At 40.6% G+C, this 17,806-nt stretch overlaps 1 protein-coding gene across 2 annotated transcripts in view; it reads left to right on the forward strand.

Annotated features, from left to right (window-relative positions):
- Positions 1-8,184: 8,184 nt before the first annotated feature.
- The window catches only part of GALNT12 (polypeptide N-acetylgalactosaminyltransferase 12), a 94,258-nt gene continuing 84,636 nt past the window's right edge, over positions 8,185-17,806 (forward strand). For both annotated transcript variants that reach the window (XM_051609248.1, XM_051609247.1), the window contains exon 1: positions 8,185-8,570. In XM_051609248.1, coding sequence (XP_051465208.1) covers positions 8,185-8,570 — 386 coding nt within the window. The remainder of the gene's footprint in view (positions 8,571-17,806) is intronic.

Raw genomic sequence — 17,806 nt, forward strand, 5'->3', positions numbered from 1 at the left:
GAAAGGTCAAGGAGAGGTTATGAGGTTTGTAGTGAAACCATCAAATGCCCCTAAAATGAAGCCATCCCTGGTTTTGGGCAGCAACATCCTTATCTTTCAAATTCTGTGGGTTTCGGTCTCTGATCCACTTGCAAATCCAGATTCCCAGACCATCACAGCAAAAAGGCCAAACAAGTTATACTTGGAGAAAGTCTCTGGCAAACATGAGTACTGGTTGTGTTTTTGGCCACTTAAACCAGTCCTCTGGGAAAGCACTGTTCACAGCAAATAAAAAAAGAACAAAACAATACTTACATCTTTGCAAATGTATCACTATAGAAAGAATAGGACAAATTCCTAGACAGGGTAAACATTCAGTGATGCTTCCTCAGTTAGAGATACCATGTGTTAACTCATGTACAGTATGTGAATATTTAAGGTATGTACCTATGTTAAATAATTTCCTTAGGCATAAAGATGTTTATAGTGGTCATCATTAGAGGCAAGTTACATGACTAGGTAGACTTTTGGTCTAGCTGGTACAACCATTCTTATGTTACAGTAGTATGAGGGCTTTGCCATTGTCAATAAAGCTGGACAGTGCAATTTACTCTGTAAGATTTCAGAGCTTGGTGGAAGGGAATGACAGGAGTGATTAATGCAACAATTCATGATTCCAGAAAATTCTGTCATACTTACCATATCAAAGGTCGTGCTTGGATATAGTCAAGTTAGCGACAGAATCATTCCAGTTTGTCTTTGAGATAAGCTACTGAACATGTTAATAATACAAATTTGTTATGTAGCTGATGATTATGCTATCAAATTCGACTTACGGTTTGGAAGTCCAAAGATATCATGAATGTAACTAGGCACCTCACAGCAAAAGATCCAACTCTTACTTTAAGAAACTCTTAAGTAAGCAATAGGAATTATTTGTTGGGGTTTACAAAATGGGAGGAAATTATTTGTGCTAAATTCTCCTGCTGTCATCTGATGGTCATTACTATCTTCAGTCAACATCCTGGGTATTTAAACAGGTATGATTACTCGGTGATTTCTGTCACTGATAGACAATCAAAATATCATGAGGCAAGGGAAAAGTAATCAGATCTCTTCTGAAATTAATAAAGGGCTATAGAATATTCTCATGGTGATGTAGCTCTCTGGAAAATATAAGACTTGATTTCTTTACCTATGAAAGAACAACCTAAGCCTTTCGAACTGTTGATTAGGGTAAGAGTGTAGAGAAAGCTTAGCTTGGAAGAGAATACAGGAGAAAACAAAACCAAGATTCTTAAGTGCAGATTATGTATTAGTTGTTTGGAAGATTTGTCTAAACTACATCTGATTTGTACTGTCAGTGAAAAATGCTTTGCTTTTGACAAGAAATTCTTTCACGTCACCAATGTGCTAATTTGTACAGGTCAGTGTTGGATTGCTCTGTGGTTAAAATAACTTAAAATTGCAAAGACCTGATGAATGAAAATAATTACTTCAAACTAACAGGGCCATCAAAAAAAAGAACAGTTAAGGCAAGAGCAAACATGAGACCAACATTTCAGAAACTTTTCTAAGATAATTTATGGTATCAAAACACCAGCAGGGAGATAAACAGGCCAATGTAAGCCTTATGGAAGCTTCTCATAATACAAGGTGACATATAGGAAATGAACTTAGAGCCATTGTTCTGCAAGAGACAGAACTCATTATTTCCAAAATGAAGCCTAGGAAACTATTAGGGCATGTAATGTACCTGTGGAGCTAGTAACATAAGTATAATATGGGAAACATGCAGTGATGTAGAACTACAAATAGGCCAGGTAAAATGACAAAAGAATTCTGTCACTCTTAGGAGTAGTAATAGGATATAATACATTTAGACATATCCTCATAGTATCACACACAAGCATATTTCTCTCTGATACATACATAATTCAGGATCACATAATATTGAAGACTATGCAATTACCATCATAATGAAAAGCATCTCACAAAGGGAAAAATGCAAGTAGTCAAGCAGTCTGATCCAAAGAAATCCAGAAAGCCAGAGAGAGCTGACTCAGCAATAACCTTCATTATGAAAGCCTGGGGATGACAGCATCACAAATCCTCATGTAAGATGGCATTATTTTCACAGCAATTCAAGGAGTAAAACGTTTATTTTCTACTGTAAAACCTTACTGATATGAATCACAAGGAAGTCATACTTCTGAAAAAAAAACCAAACCAAAGCCTGAAAGTTTTAGCATGTGTTTTGTGTGAAGACTCTTACCTCCATCTTAAAGAAAAACACAGACATGTATATGAGACATACCATCAGAGAAAATAAGGTGTTTCTCCTATATCATTAGACTCCTGTGATAACTTCAGTCATTTCAGGCATAGAAAATGAAATAATCTTGGAAAATTACTAAAAAAGGTTTTGATAAGTTCCTACAGTACAGGGTGACTAAGATTAATCCCACAGCATAATCTCCACTTGAGTTCGTGGTTCAGGATTTTAATCATGGCGTATATGGCAGGTCACCACTTTCTCTCCTATAGCCAGCTGCTATGATTTTGTGATTAAATTACTTCATTTATATGTTTCTGTATATGCTATAATTTTGATTGAACTTTCAAAAAAATGTTTGCATCACATTATTTCGATTCAGTGTGTCTGCATAAGAATGTATGAAAAATCTGTCAGGTTTCCAATACCAACAGGCCTTGAACAGTCTCTTCAGCAATGTGTCATGTCATGCCATATTCCATGCACAGAGGTGCAGTTTTGTTTCAGTAGTTTTTGGCCTTGCTAGCAATGGCTTCCTTGATGTACAATCTCCCTTCTAATGCCTGCAGCTGACACTTGCTATTCAGCTAAAGAGAACACCTGTGTATCAACAATAGCTACCCATAGCAAGAAGACTTAGCAATGTCTTTGACATGCACATCCTTACTACCTCTAAGCTATTGTGCTTTGCACATGACCTTTTGAACAAGATACTCTATGTGTGTGTATATGTGTGTATATATATTTATATAAGTAGGCATATACTACAGATATCTGCAAACCAGTACAGGTTAGGTCTTGCCCAAGCAGCATCCACAAATGCCGCCTGCTTTTATTAGCTTGGCATGTCAATACGAGAACTACACAGCATTCATCAGTCTGATGGAAGGTCTCCAAAATAGCTGACAGTTTCTATCTCACTCATCAAGTCTGTGTTTTTAACCCATTTTATTTTTAGGACTCCGTACCCACTGTTCTTCCTCTCATCTGAATTCCTGACACGCTCTGCCAGCTTCACTCTTGACTCAAACCCTGCCCTGTAGAAATGGGTCCTTGCAGAAGCACCCAGGACCTCAACAGCCAGACTTCCACACAGACCTGCAGCTGGGAAAGTGGGGGCTAAGCCTCTTTCATGTTTTGCCTGCACTATGCAAATGCCTCAAATAACAGCACTTTCAATACCAATAACAATTTAAAAAATCTTTGGCACTGGTCAAACAATGGGATAAATAATAATACTTTTTGAATACAGGTGAAATTGTGCTTACAAATCAGCCAAGGTAGGGGTTGAGGGTGGCTATTCTTTGCAGAGCTATGCTATTTTACTCTGAGTTAAAACAATGATGAACAACAACCCATAAGTCTAAAGCCATCTCTAGTGGGTATGTTTTCTAACTCAGCTAAATCTTCTGCTTGAAAAAATTTCCTGTCTTATCTGCAGTGTATTTTTACACCGTGTTCCTCTGGTAACTTTTTTTTCTTTTTCTAGAATACCTAAATGTTGGCTGTTTCTAAAACTAGGAACATTATTCTGAAACACATTGTTTGACACTTTCTTTCCTGCTGAAAGTATGAATTTAGGAAGCTATTTGAACTTCAAGTTTATTCAAAATGCAGTCTCTATCAGCTGAGACTTCTCCACAGTCCACTTCCATTTTATAATTTTGCTTCATTTTGCATGAAAGTACAGATCTAACAACAACAATAACAAAAGAAAAAGATAACTTTTGATAAGGAAAATTAAATATTTTTTCAAAATGTAATACTTTTTTTGCATTGTGTATGTCATTACTGTAAAATAAGCATAACTTACAATAATAATAATAATAATAATAATAATAATAGATGTGTAGAATAATTAAAGCTTTAAGTTTTCCTTGTCTGTAAACAAATTTCTTAAATAAGCTTGTGTATTTTAGGTAAACTAAATATTGCCTGCGATTCAAATGGATATTTTGGTGAGCAACAGATACACTCTTAATTTCAGCTATTACATTTGCTATAATGTAAGTTCTTATGGGCAATTACATGTTGTTGTGTTTACTCTTCTTCTCGTAGTGCTTTTTGAATGGTATGATTAATATTTTGTTTCTTTTTTGTGTGTGAAAAAATACCATTTCACTTTTTAAAAATAAACTCTTCAATAGATGTATTAATTATTCTTCTGTTTTAACAACTGAAGGTGTAATTGATTTCCCAGATCAGTAATTACAGGTTTTATATACCTGTATGGTTACTCTACTTATTTCCAACTGAAACTCCTGAAGAAAGTCAATTTATAGCTTGCTATCTAAACATTCTGACTTACCTTTACAAAAAAAACAACCTCAAACCAAATGTTTTGTTATTTTACCTGAAAAAACAGTATAATTGCTTAAAATTAACAATTCCACGAGAACATTTCTACAAGCTTTACAGATAGCAGGAAACAAATTTGCCTCATTAACTGTAGACTTTTTTTTTTTTTCCTCTGGAGCTTATTTTTACATTCAGAGCAGAGGTCTAAGCTTCAAGTATTTAGGCTCAGAAATTTCAGTCTTCCCGTGTTAAAAGACCCTACAAACTTAAAAAAAAGATGTTTAAGAAAGTGTATTTTCATCACATTCTTTAAATTTTGTCCAAACTTGTTTGTGAACGAAGCTGGTTTATTCTTAATGATTTTTGCATTAACACTATTATGATATTTTCCCTTTCTGGATTTTCTCAGATTTATGCACTTGGACATCACTACCTTTTACTAGTATGATTAGTCCTCACTGCATTGATGATCACATAAAACCTTCCCAGCTACTTTGCTCTAAGGGCTTTTTTACTACTGAGAACTGCCTCCCTTGCTTTCCCACCAGCTGCAACCTTTCTTGCTCCCTAGGAAGCAACCAGATGCTCTCCTACCTTTTCCTCTAGCCCCTTCTTCCTTTTTAAAAATCTGACTGAGAGGTAGCTATGCTGGTTATCCTTTTCAGTGGTCTTATCTTACTCCATTTGCCACTGACTGTGACATGCCTCCTGCAGTCCTGTCACATTCTGTTCTCAGTTCCCCATTTTTTATCACAAAACTTGTTTTAGTCATGTGATTGTATTCTCCTGTTTCTTCCATATTGCTCTAACACTTGAAATACTAAAATAAAATACTTATTCTTCTAATACTTAAGAACCTCTGCAGCAGTTCTCCACTGTTTTCTTTCTTACTGTTCTTAACACTTGGTCCTAAATTTTGCACTTTACATCTTCCCAATCTCCCTCAACAATCTATTTGGGGAGTCCAGGAGGATCTCCTTCTCTTTTGATTAATTCCACGGAGTCCTTGTTTGGCTCCTCATGCTTAATATTTCTGTTACCCTATTCTATGTAATTTGCAAGTTTACACAAAGGGAGAAACCTGAGACTATTTGCTCCAGACAACTGGATCTAAACCAGCAGCATGTTCCAGAAATGCTGGCTGCATCTTTAGGGTTTACTCCTCCACTAACCAGAAATAAACTAAGGGATAATTACACCAATTTGGCTTCCTTTATTCAGGAAGGATGGTGAGAACAGAGACGATGCACTTGGCATGCAATTACCAGTGCCACCTAACTCTTCAGGCCCCAAGATTGCTAGACATAGCTTCCTTTATACATAATGTATATTCTTATATCCAGCATATTGGTATTTCATGGAATCACGGAACGGTTTGGGTTGGAAGGGACCTTAAAGATCATCTAGTTCCAAACCCCCTGCATGGGTAGGGACACCTCCCAGTAGACCAGGTTGCTCAAAGCCCCACCCAACCTGGCCTTGAACACTTCTAGGTAGGGGGCAGCCACAACTTCCCTGGGCAACCTGTGCCCGTGTCTCGCCACCTTCATAGTGAAGAATTTCTTCCTAATGTCTAACCTAAATCTACCCTCTTGCAGTTTAAGGCCATTACCCCATGTCCTATCACTACATGCCCTCGTAAAAAGTCCCTCCCCAGCTTTCTTGTAGGCCCCCTTCAAGTACTGAAAGGCCACTATATTTAATAGTTGTCTACAAACCATATCTACACACACATACTTAACCACTATTATGTTTATTATTCCAGCTTGTATGTACGCTTTGAAACTAGAATTCATAAACATATATTATCTGCAATAGATAACTGTATAGCTGAGTAAGAAATAATGAAATTGTATCTGTACATACATCTGAAAATCCACCTAAACTACTTGATTTATGCTAGTTTTCCAGTGTCAGGATGAGTCACTATTATTCAGCATTTTTCTGTCCACAGCAAGATCTCCACAGTAGTTGACTACCTCTATGTTTGTTGTCACATACAGTATTTATTATCATGTAAAGTCAGAAGTAGTTCACAGCTGTATGCTGTGACCCTGTCTGGTAGTGATGAGGTTGTCTTCCCTTTCTTAGCATCAAAGGTGTTTTCATCCAGCAGTGCTGGTGAGCACCACCCAAGGATGCTTACCATGCTGAAGTCGCTCTCTGGGGATGACCAGAGTCCTCTGCTGAGTTGATCTTGACAGGTCTCCAACAGCAGAGAATAGCACAGTCAAAAGACTCTTTGTAAAACAGGGAAGAGCAAATGACACCTCAAAAGCAGAGTTTCAGCTCCCTGCTGGACATGAGAGATAAACTGTATCAGTTTTTACACTTATGTTAAGGTTTTTCAAATGCAAAATTACAATTCTCATGTAATCTCATGGCTTCAGGATTGCCAGTTTAGACAGATGGGGCTGCACCCTGTTAGGGAGTGAAGCAAAACGCAGTATGGATGTGTGATCGAGCATGAATTAAATTAGAAAGTTTTGACTAGATGACACAGTTGCTATTTTTCCATAATTCTGTCAAGCCATGAAACAGACTGCCCATAATCCACATTAATACATTTGGGGTTTTCACTTGTTTTCTTGATTCCTTCTATGAGGCCACATTACTTGACTTTTTTTTTTCAACCAACAACAGTGTCTTCTTCAGTGAAAGCCGTAACTCATATGGTTTCTTGGCCCATGTTCTGTTTACTCCTAAAACACATGCTATTCTAAAGGCGGCAGAATGGATGAAACCTGGTTTCCTGCCGTTTTGCTTCCTTCAGCACCAAAACACTTCCAAGTCCCTCCGAGGCAAATAACCTCCCTTGCTGTTCACCTGAAGCCCTGGCTACCTCTGTCAGGAAACCGCAAGCCATCCCTGAGATACCCAATAGCCAAAGCGACTTGCTGTGCCCATGCCAACCCTGTGCCAGCCAAAAAAATCCCTCGCTGGGGCTACTATACAGCTGCCTGTGCCCATGAAGGTCCCTCAAGCCTCAGGGTGACCAGACCACCTTTTCTTTGAAGGGCAACAGCACAAGCGCGAAGGGTTCATGCCTTCCTTCCTCCTCCCCACATCGCAGCAGCGTAGGACCCCGCATCACCGGCCCGGCCCTGCTCCGCTCCCTCCCTGCCCGGGGAGCTGTAGGACAAAGGCCTGGGGCTGGGTCAGGAGTATTTCTGGCTCCACCACTTGTGCCCCCGGTGACAGTCCGGAGCAAGCCCCTTCCCTGGGGTGCCGAGCCCTCGGGGCCGAGCAACCTGCCGACCACCAATGTCACCGAGAAGCACCGCTGCCGGGGAGCCGGCTGGGGAGCGGGTGGGGCGCAGCCCCCCCTGCCTGACATGCGGGACAGCTTCCTTCCCCGGAGCGGGCCGGCGGGACCCCTTCCCCGCCCCGCAGAAGCACCCGTTCGCGGCCCTTCCGCGCCGCGCCCCTCCGGGCGGGCCGGCGGCGGGGCGGGGAGAAGGGCGGGGCCGGCGGCGGAGGAGCCGGGCGGGTTTCCTGGCGGGGGCAGCGCTAGCGGCGGGCGGCGTGGGCAGGTCCCGCAGAACCTCACCGAGTCCGCCCGGGGCGGAGGCGCGCCCGTGTCCGCGTCTGCGTCCGGGACAGGCCGCCCGCGGCCCCGCAGCCTGCTCGGCATGGCCGGCCGCCTCGGCCGCGGGATGTGCTGGGGCAAGCGGGGCCGGGGCTGCCGGGGCGGGGGCGCGCTGCTGGCCCTGGGGCTTCTGGCCGCCGTCGGCTTTCTCGCCTGGCGGCACGGCCCGCCACCGCTCCCCGCCGCCCGCCGCGCCCCGCAGCCGCCGCCGCCGCCTCCCGCCGACACCGAGCTCCTGCGGAAGCCGGTGTATGAGAAACCAGCCCTGGACCCGAGGGCACTGGGCGAGCTGGGCCGGGCGGTGCGGCTGGAGCTGAGCCCGGCCGAGAAGCAGCGCCAGGAGGAGAGCATCCGCCGGCACCAGATCAACATCTACCTGAGCGACCGCATCTCGCTGCACCGCCGCTTGCCCGAGCGCTGGCACCCGCTGTGAGTATCTGCCGTCCCGCCTGCCCCCGCCGCCGCTCCGCGCCCGCCCCGGTGACTCCCGGGGCAGGTGGAGACGGGGGCAGCAGCGCCCTGCCTGCCCGTGGAGGGGCTCGCTGGAGCAGCGCTTCCAGACAGGAGTGCGTGGTAGCGGCGGGCAGCGCGGGATGGTCGTGTCACTCAGCAACGTGGAGGCTTGTAAAAGTTTCTACTCACCCCCCCAAAAAAAAAAAAAAAAAAAGTTTCAAATCGCAGCGTTCACTCACGTAGTTAAAAACGTCGCTGATTTTGCCTGGCTCCCCCTCCTCCCCAAGGCAGAAACAGTAACATGGTGCGTGTGCAATTGGAAGAGGTGGTTTTCCTCTGGTAGTCCTAGCAGAGTGTGGTGGCTTCAGCCCTTGAGCAGCGGCGTGCTGCCGTCTCTCCTGCTCCTGTCACCTGGAGAGGTCACCGCTGGCAACAGGGTACTTTTTCCAGGCACTCCCAGCTTTATAAATGTTATGCTTCCCTGACATCAGCTTTGCGTTGTATTCGGATGTCTTATGCCACGCAACATAAAGCAGATTGTTTTATCATGGCATTTACCAGGGCCAGGTTGCGGTATCATGGTGTAGAAATCCTTGCAGAGATGTATTTGCATCATATTCTTCTGAACTGGGACTTTGCTTGTTCCTGGGTAGAGAGTTGCTGGAGCAGTTTACTGGATGACGGCAGAAGCAGCTGTAAACTAAGGATTAGATACTGCTTGATGAGAGTATTCCAGTTTGCAGGAAACCATTGAGTGCAGTCATGAAGTCAGTGCTGCACGGTGGGTCCGACTGCGTGATCAGTTCAGGCCAAACATGGATGCTCAGTTTATCTGAGTGGCTTCCCCTCAGCATGGGCTGGGCAGTTACAGGGATGAGCCTTCATCCAAGGAGGTCTGGTCAGAGCCATGGTAGCAGAATCCACTCCGTTGTTTGACCTGAGCTTGGCTTCAGCCACTTTATTTCATTGCAACAGGTTTGTGTGGTACAGGAGCAATGAGCTGTCTGTACCGTGAGTTTGCTTCATGTCAGTGGTCCTGTCTGGGAGCTCCTCACCCAACTCTAGCTACAAGTGCTACAACCTGAATCTTAGGATAGTTTTTAAAAAATTGCAATGCAATTGTAGGATCCTTTTATCATAAATTCAAGTGTAACAGTAGGCTTGTATTTCTTGGTTGTCTTTTATTCTCTCCTTGGAAGCAGTCTACAGAACATAAGCTAAAAAGGACCACTTTAGTTGCATTTCTACTGGAAGAATTTAAGTAATTTCAGTGTGTTAGTCGAGACTGCTGCCATTTCTTTCAGACAGGACATTGGAGGAAATGGAATATGACCGTTGTTGAGCAGGGGACATGATTGATGAGGGGAAGATTCTTGAAATGAAAATAAGTGGGCAGGTGGGTTTTGCTACAATGGCACATCCTTTTTAATTTGAGTATTTGGATGTTGAAATGACAAAATACATCCAAATCAAAAGGATCGCAAGGCATTAGTGACACAACCTCAGAAATAATTACAGAGTAATACATAGAATATCTATCCAGCTCACACACAGCAAGTGTAAAAAAAGCTTCTCCAAAGACAATTTTGCAATAAAGCTGTTAACAACTTTATTGCAGTATGAGAGGTAGTTAATGATGTCTCTTACAAAGGAAGACCATGTAAGAGATTAAAAAAAAGAAGCATTGAAAAAGGTATCCAGAAGCCTGTAGCGACAGAAAATTCATTGCACTTCGAGTCTATATAGGTTGAAAAATACAGTCTAGGAAAATTATAGTTTAGTTTCTTTATTTTAAGGTTGGTAATGCTTGACTATTTGTGATCTTTAATGAACATTTGGGTGAGGCTACAATGGTAGGAAATAAGTAGGAATGGTAGACTTTAACTAGACTTTAGCTGTCCACAAAAACAGTGCAGAAGCTAAATTTTTAGACTGTGATCAACTAAATAGTTTTAGTACACGAAGAACAGAAGGTGACAAATACACCTTTTTAGTGGAGTCCCAGAAGAGAACCAGAGAACTGTGTGTGAGCCTTGGACCTCTTTCAGGCGTATTATTTGCAAACTGTGTTAAGGAAAATAATTAGTATTGGATTGGTAGGTGTGATCTATTGAGAAAGAGTCAACTTGGCCTGTGTCAAGGATGACGTGTCTCACAAACCTGTTGGATTTTTTTGAAGGTCGTAATTCTATGGATAAGGAAGTGTATTGTTATTTCCAGAGGCTCTTGCGGAGTTCCTTAAACAGCTGTGAAATAAGGTGGAAACTGTTTGCATTTATAAATAATTGGGAAGCACTTCCTTTTGTATTCTGTTTTGTTTTGGTGTTTTGTTTTTTTTTTTGGGCGTGGGGTTTTTGTTTGGTTTGGTTTTTGGTGTATTTTTTTTTTTTAATAGAGGAAGGTCACTGGTGAAGTTTCACATAAATTTGTCTTGGACCCAATGCTGTTCAACTCATGGCTTGGTTTCTGTACAGAAGTGACTAATTAATTTACAGCTTTTCAGCCTGAAACAGGCTAATGATAGTGTGCCACTTGCTGAGCCACTGCAATGCTAGGACAGTACATGAAGTGTATAACACAAATTCTGCCACCTCCTTGTTGAAAAAAAAAAAGAAAAAGAAAAAAACAATTTACTGTAAAGTAAAGGAGTTCCATTTATTAGAATATTGATATCCAGTATTCATGAGATATTAACAGATTGTGTGCTTGGAGATATTATCCTCCGCTACAGGTTCTTGGTCTGTTTCGGTATATTCTTATGTGTGGAATGTGAGTCTGGAAATTTTAGTTCCCAGGAAAATGAGAGGATGAAAAAAAGGGAAATAAGAAGAAGTAAAATTCCCACCAGCTGGCTGCACCACTGCTTCTTTTAACCTCAGTGTCCTCCAACATTCATCAGAGAACCAGCTTTCTGCACATGAATTGTGAAAATCACAAATGTGAATCTAGTGAAAACTAGAATGTTGCTGATAAGACTGAGAATATAAGAACCAGTAAGCCTGTAAACTTGGTCTGAAAAGTTACATGTACACAGTGTTGCTTTATCAGAAATCGATGACCAAAAGCTTTTTCCCTCTGCTTCATGTTGTACATGCTTGATCTGCTATCAGACCAGAAGTGTGTGAGTAGTTATTTGCTATTACCTTTGTCTAGTAATGCTGTGCAGGAAGAGAAAAATAATAGTTTGACTGGGATTACTCCTGCAAATAATGTATCATTTGACAATATTTGACTATGAATTCTATACAGGTGTTATTATAAATAAAAGTTTCCTCAACTTTAGATTCTTCTCTTACTGCTATATTCCTGCCACTGTAAAAGTTCAGATGACCTTTATACTTTCTTGTTCTCACAGACCCCTGTATGTTTTTCTAAGAACTGATTCTCTTTCTATTGAAAAGACTTGGAGAACTTGACAACTTCTATTATTTCCTTTAGGCAGTTTCTGCTTCCTTTAACTGTCTGCACTTGAGGTCAGCAACTGATAATACTGTGTTTCCTCCCACATAAACTATTTAGTTTAGTTGGTGGCTGGAATTTTGTATGTATGTACCTATATGTACATATGGAATAATTTTGGTTGGAAAAGACCTTTAAGATAATATATGAAGTCCAACCATTAACCTACTGCTGCTGAGTTCACCACTAAACCATGTCCCTAAGTGCCACATCTACAATGACTTTTAAATACCTCAAGGGATGGTGACTCAACCACTTCCCTGGGCAGTAAAAATATAAATAAATAATATATATATTTAAACATATATATAAACAAATTAAAGAACCATATATATAAACAAACTTAAAAATGTTCTTTGGGTAAAATATTATGCATAAGAATGTATAAGGAAATTACGAAATGGTGATATGGATTGTACAAGGCTTAGAAGTGAAGGTTGCCACAGGGTCAGAGAATGACAGAGGTTGGAAGGAACCTCTGGGCTTTCTTTTTGAGTTCAACCTCCTGCTCAGAGCAGGGCACCTTCAGTGTTAGAGCGTGTTGCTAAAGGCTGTCCTTTTCCTCTGAAATTTTGAAAGTCTCTAAGCATTCTAAGTCAACAGCCTCTCTGGGCACGTCTTTAAAGGCTACATCACTGCCACAGTGAAATTCTGTTCCCCACGCCTCCCAGTCCTGTTGTATGGATGGCCCAGGTTGCCTTCCCAATATCTATCCTTCATTTATTGAGTTTATAAACATGCAGGAAGCAACATTATAGCAGGTTTAAGACAAACAAGCATCTTTCCTTCAGGATTGACTTACTGAGGGTCCTGTTGGGGCTGATGTCCTCTATGTGCAGTGGCACGAGCTCTGGCCTCCTTTTGGCTACTGCTGCTCTCCCTTCCCCCATGCAACAGGATGGCCACATACCGTCCTGCCGGGCTTCTCATTGTGTGCTCATTTTGCAGACTGCAGAAGCAGGCAGACAGCTGGTAGGGTCTCTTGATAGCCTTTTACAGTCTACTAAGATGTATAAGAAATACACTTCCAGTTTTTCTGCTTGGATTCTTTTAAGGATTGTTCTCAAGCATTGCTTCTGATTTTAGACGTTCTACCTTTTTTTTTTTTTCTTTTTTCTTTCACCTAACTACATTTCTCACTGTAGGGGTGCATTGCACATTTATTTTGGGGATGGTTTCTGTAAAATCACACCAGCCTTTTGGCTGACTCTTGTTGCAAAAGGAATGAGGCAGCAATGGGTACCTACATGCCAACTCAGTGTTTTATGCTGCTTTTTTTCCATGCTAGAAGCCTGAATCAGCCCTGGGGCCTCATCTCACTTGTCCTCGCAAGCATATGGCTATGTCTTTCCTGTCTTGGCAAATGTCTGTCCTTGCAAATGAACATTGAATAGCCACAAAGTCCACAAAATATTGAATGTATTCTGCGTAATACTTAGCAGCTATAAACATTTTTGGAAATTTCTTCTTTAATTCTAGATGACTTTCTGTGTTTTGGGAGAGGTCTTGTTTTTATATATATGTGTGTGTGTGTTTTTTTTCTATATGGGTTTCATATATATGTATATATATATGATTGTTATATATTTAACTATATAGATAGACATACATATACAAGTACTTCAGTTCTTTGTCACCATCATTTATGCCTAGAGTTTGTTTTTTGAGGGGGTATATTGACTTTGAGTTTAGGGTTACAATCTTGTGCTAAGATTTTTCTGCCTTGCAAAACCTCTTTTTCCATTGATTCCCAAATTTGAATGTAATTTTCTTAGAATCTCACTTGGCACCGTGGTTTGTTCTGTTTACTAGATTGTAAATATCAAATTATGTAGGCTGCTCATCTGATACCATCTTGCTGGCAAAGTCCCAGAATAATCCCTGAGGCTAGCTTTTAGTCCCTCTTCTACTCCAAAAATCACAGCATCGGATTTTTATGGGCACACTGCTCTTGACAGGAGCTTTAACCTGACCCTTTCCCAGGAAACGGTGCAGCAGCCGGATGTTTCCTCCTCAGCCCACCCCAACTGCCTGACTTCACAGATGAGCTTCTCTTTTATCTGTTGTCTAAAGGTGAAATAACCGCAGTGACTTCATTTTTTTTCAGTGTGTGTAGGAAAAGTGAGCTCTATGGGGAGCTTATCTGCAACAGCTCGGCCTTGCTGGCGTCCCCTCCCTCTAAGGGCACAGCTGGTTGTGTACCCTGCACCCAGGCCTCGCTTTGGTGTAGGCATTCCCAAGCCTTTACATGTGATCAGAGTCCAGAAGACACAATATACTCTTCTACTTAACAGGCAAATGCTTTGCATAAAACACAGGTGTATTCAGTTTAGTTGTTTTGTAACAGTATGGTCACTGATTTGGGGTTGGTGGTTGTTGGTTTTTTTTGTTTATTTTGCCCGTTTTCTGAGTTTTTCCGGAATGGATAACTGGTGTACTGATAACTACATTAATAACTTTTAGTCATTACTTTATTGTTAGTTGGCAGGTTTCCTTGCATTTATTAACAGGCTTTAGACCTGCAAAGCAATGTGTCTCTAAGCCTTCTAATGCCTCCCTCATACAGTTAAGTGAGGCAGTAATAAATCTGCAGCATTGTTGGTTTGGGTTGTGTATTTTTTTTAATAAGTAGGGTTGGATTTTATGCAGTACAGAATACAGCAATGTGTCCGCAAGTACTTTGATATTTAGGATATTTTACTGTTTTTGTTTCCTGTCTTCTCTAAAAATGTGTCCATTTTCTTTGTCATTTTGCTTTCGTTTAACAGTTGCCTGCAAGCATTTTCCAGAAGAGCTCAGATTTTTTGACTGTTTTTCTTTACAGCTTCTGGTTGATATCCTTGGTTTCCTCTGACATCTAAATGAGTGTTTGCTTTCCATTGATTTAATTTTTAATCTGACAAGTTCCCAGATCAGTGATAGTAACTACAAATTACGATGATTTTTTCCTTTTCAAACAGTGCTTGTATTATACACAGTTGTTTGTAAGGACCAGGTGCATCCACACTGTACTGTTGGTGATGGTCACAATAACTTCTTTCAGTTACTGTATTACTTGCAAAATATTTTCCTTGTCCTGAATCAAATTACATGCATCAAAGTAAGTTTCTGAATGTAGGTGTAGGAAATCATATGGCTCTGTGCAAATGTTAAGTGTTTCTCACTACCTTGGAAGAAAATTGCAAGTATGGATAACCATTCAAGGAAAGTGAAACCACTGTTTCAAATCAGCAAAATAAAATAAAAATTGTCTTTTCCCGACGAACACATGCAGAAATGCCTTCTTATGTGCATATCCAGAATCTGAGTTAGGTAGGAACTTATATTACTTTTTTTTTCTAACAGTTTTGAATTAGGATAACCTATGGATTTCTTAAATTTGTGGATTTGAGGATATAGATTTAGTCAACCCTCGTGGGTGGGCTTTCTAGACTGTTTTTTCTTAATGTGTTTTTAATCTGTCTTAAACAGATTTGCTTCTTTTTCCCAAACTGCTTTGCAGATATTTTCTTCACCACTGTGGTGGTGTGTATAGGCAATGTCACGTACTGTAGTCACATAAATCATGTTCAGTCAGATACAGCAGCGACGTGTTGTTTTGAACTTTTTGAGAGAAGCTACAGGGTACTAAATTTTCTGTGTTTTCAGGTATTCACAATGAAACTTCAAAAGCTAAACTTAAAAATTTTGCTTTTGTGAATCGCTGAATATAATTTTAACATCTTAAATTTTAGCACATACCTTTTTCCTTTAAAAATGTTCCGGTATATTACTTCTAAAAGAAAAGTAAACTTTTAGAAAGCATGAAATAATTTGAGCCAATTGTATTCTTAATAAGTCACAGAATATTTCATGGTTTTTCTTAAAAATATGAGTAACTTGGCATATAGAACATAAAATTTGGAGATAAAAATGTATCCTGTCTTGCTATATCGTTGTTGCAGTTGTGGTGAAAGTCTTAAATAGAAATATGTCAACAGCCATTCCTAATTAACTCATGGCAGCGTGCCTGGTGTGCACACGTTCATGCTTTCTCTCCCTGCGTATAGATATGCATCTCTTAAGAGAGAAAAGCTCTTGACAATGAAATAAATTGAGCGATTACATTAATTGACACAAATGTTCTCTAAAATAGCCCATTAAATTTTGTTTAGGCATTTCCTGACTGATGTCTTCTCAATTTCTATGAAATAACCTATTGTAAAACTTGCTAACAGAAGATTTTGTAGTGTAGTAGATTCCAGAGTTAAATTATTAAACTTGTCAGCTGTATAATCTTGGTTAGACTGTGACTTGCCAATAGCAGTGTAAAAATGTGAAACCAAAAACCCATAGGAATGTTTGATGTGTGATGATAAACCTTTATATATTTTGCATCAGTTTGTGTTTTGTGGAGGCAGATTTTTGAGTAGGTGCTGTAATGAAAGACGGTACATGGTAAAGTTGTTTTAAAGTCTGCGTTTAGGCACAGCATTATTCTCACTCTCACCCCATCCAGGAATTTAAAGATTAATGCCTGAATACAAATAGATTTTTTAAAAATGCAGATGTTTATTTTATTATAAATTGATAAGCAAAAGTTGTGTCTTTTGGAATGTCTTGTTTTATACCTGTGTTGTAAGAAGCTATGATGAAGCAGGAGGGTTCCTGAAACATCCTCCCAGTGTGGCAGAGAGTGCCTGTGGAAAACAAAGGACAGTGCTGAAGCAGGCTGCTTCTGGAGCAGGGAAGTGTCCCAGTCCTCTCCCTGGGAGTTGATTAGGGGCAGTCCTGGCTGCGATTCCTCTGGATATAACTCCCTTGTGCCTAAAGACTCTGCTGGTACATTTTCTAATAGGGCTGCAGAGAACAGGATCCTTTAGAGGGCAGAGGCTAAGAGGAAAAGATGTCACTCCTTTGAATCGTGTTGCCTGTTATTGTTATCCATTATATATCAGTGTTGCCCAGTGAAATCCCAGTGCTCTTTAAGACATACCTTTGCTTTGTTCACTTTAAAAAAAGGTGGCAATGTTTTTTTCTCAATCCTGGTATCTGAGAACTTATCCCAAAATCAGCTTGACTAGTGATATGCATACTTTTCTGAAGAAAATGAACCCACTCAACATGCACACATTTTTAACTACATAATAGAATGCCAGGTAGGAAGTGACCTCAAAGATCATCTGGTCCATCTTTTCTATGTAGGAACACGGTTTAGATGCAATGGCCCAACACCTTGTCAAGCTGATTCTTCAGACTGTCCAGTGTTGGGGAATACTGTGTTATGTTGTTTGTTGTTGTTGTTGTGTTCTGGTTTGTTTGCTTTTTTTGTTTTCTTGTTGTTTTTTCTAATATATGTAATTATTTTGTGTCGGACTACACATGACAGTGCTTCTGCATTTATTGTCCGTGCTTGGAAATACCACATTCACAGACAACATATTTCCTTGAGTCCATACTATGTTTTTACAAACTGGTAGTTAACTAGGTTCAAGATGATTTATCAGGCAGACGATAGTAGGAACTATAGTTAGTTTCCTGTTGTTTAACTTCAGCCATAGAAAAGTTAAGCATTTGCTCTGTAGTTAAACATCCACAGGCAAGGGGGAAGTCTTGTTTCTCTCTGCTAGATAAATGACTTAAGGAGGATGAGGTGAAGCACCTCTGGATTTGTCTTTGTGGACATGCCGAGTCCAGACAGTTAACTCAAAGATAACGCCTAGCTTTTAGATGGCTAATGTAAGATGCAATTAATCCTGTCTTAATGTAATCCC

Source organism: Apus apus, chromosome 2, assembly GCF_020740795.1.
Source record: "Apus apus isolate bApuApu2 chromosome 2, bApuApu2.pri.cur, whole genome shotgun sequence".
NCBI classification, from domain to species: domain Eukaryota; kingdom Metazoa; phylum Chordata; class Aves; order Apodiformes; family Apodidae; genus Apus; species Apus apus.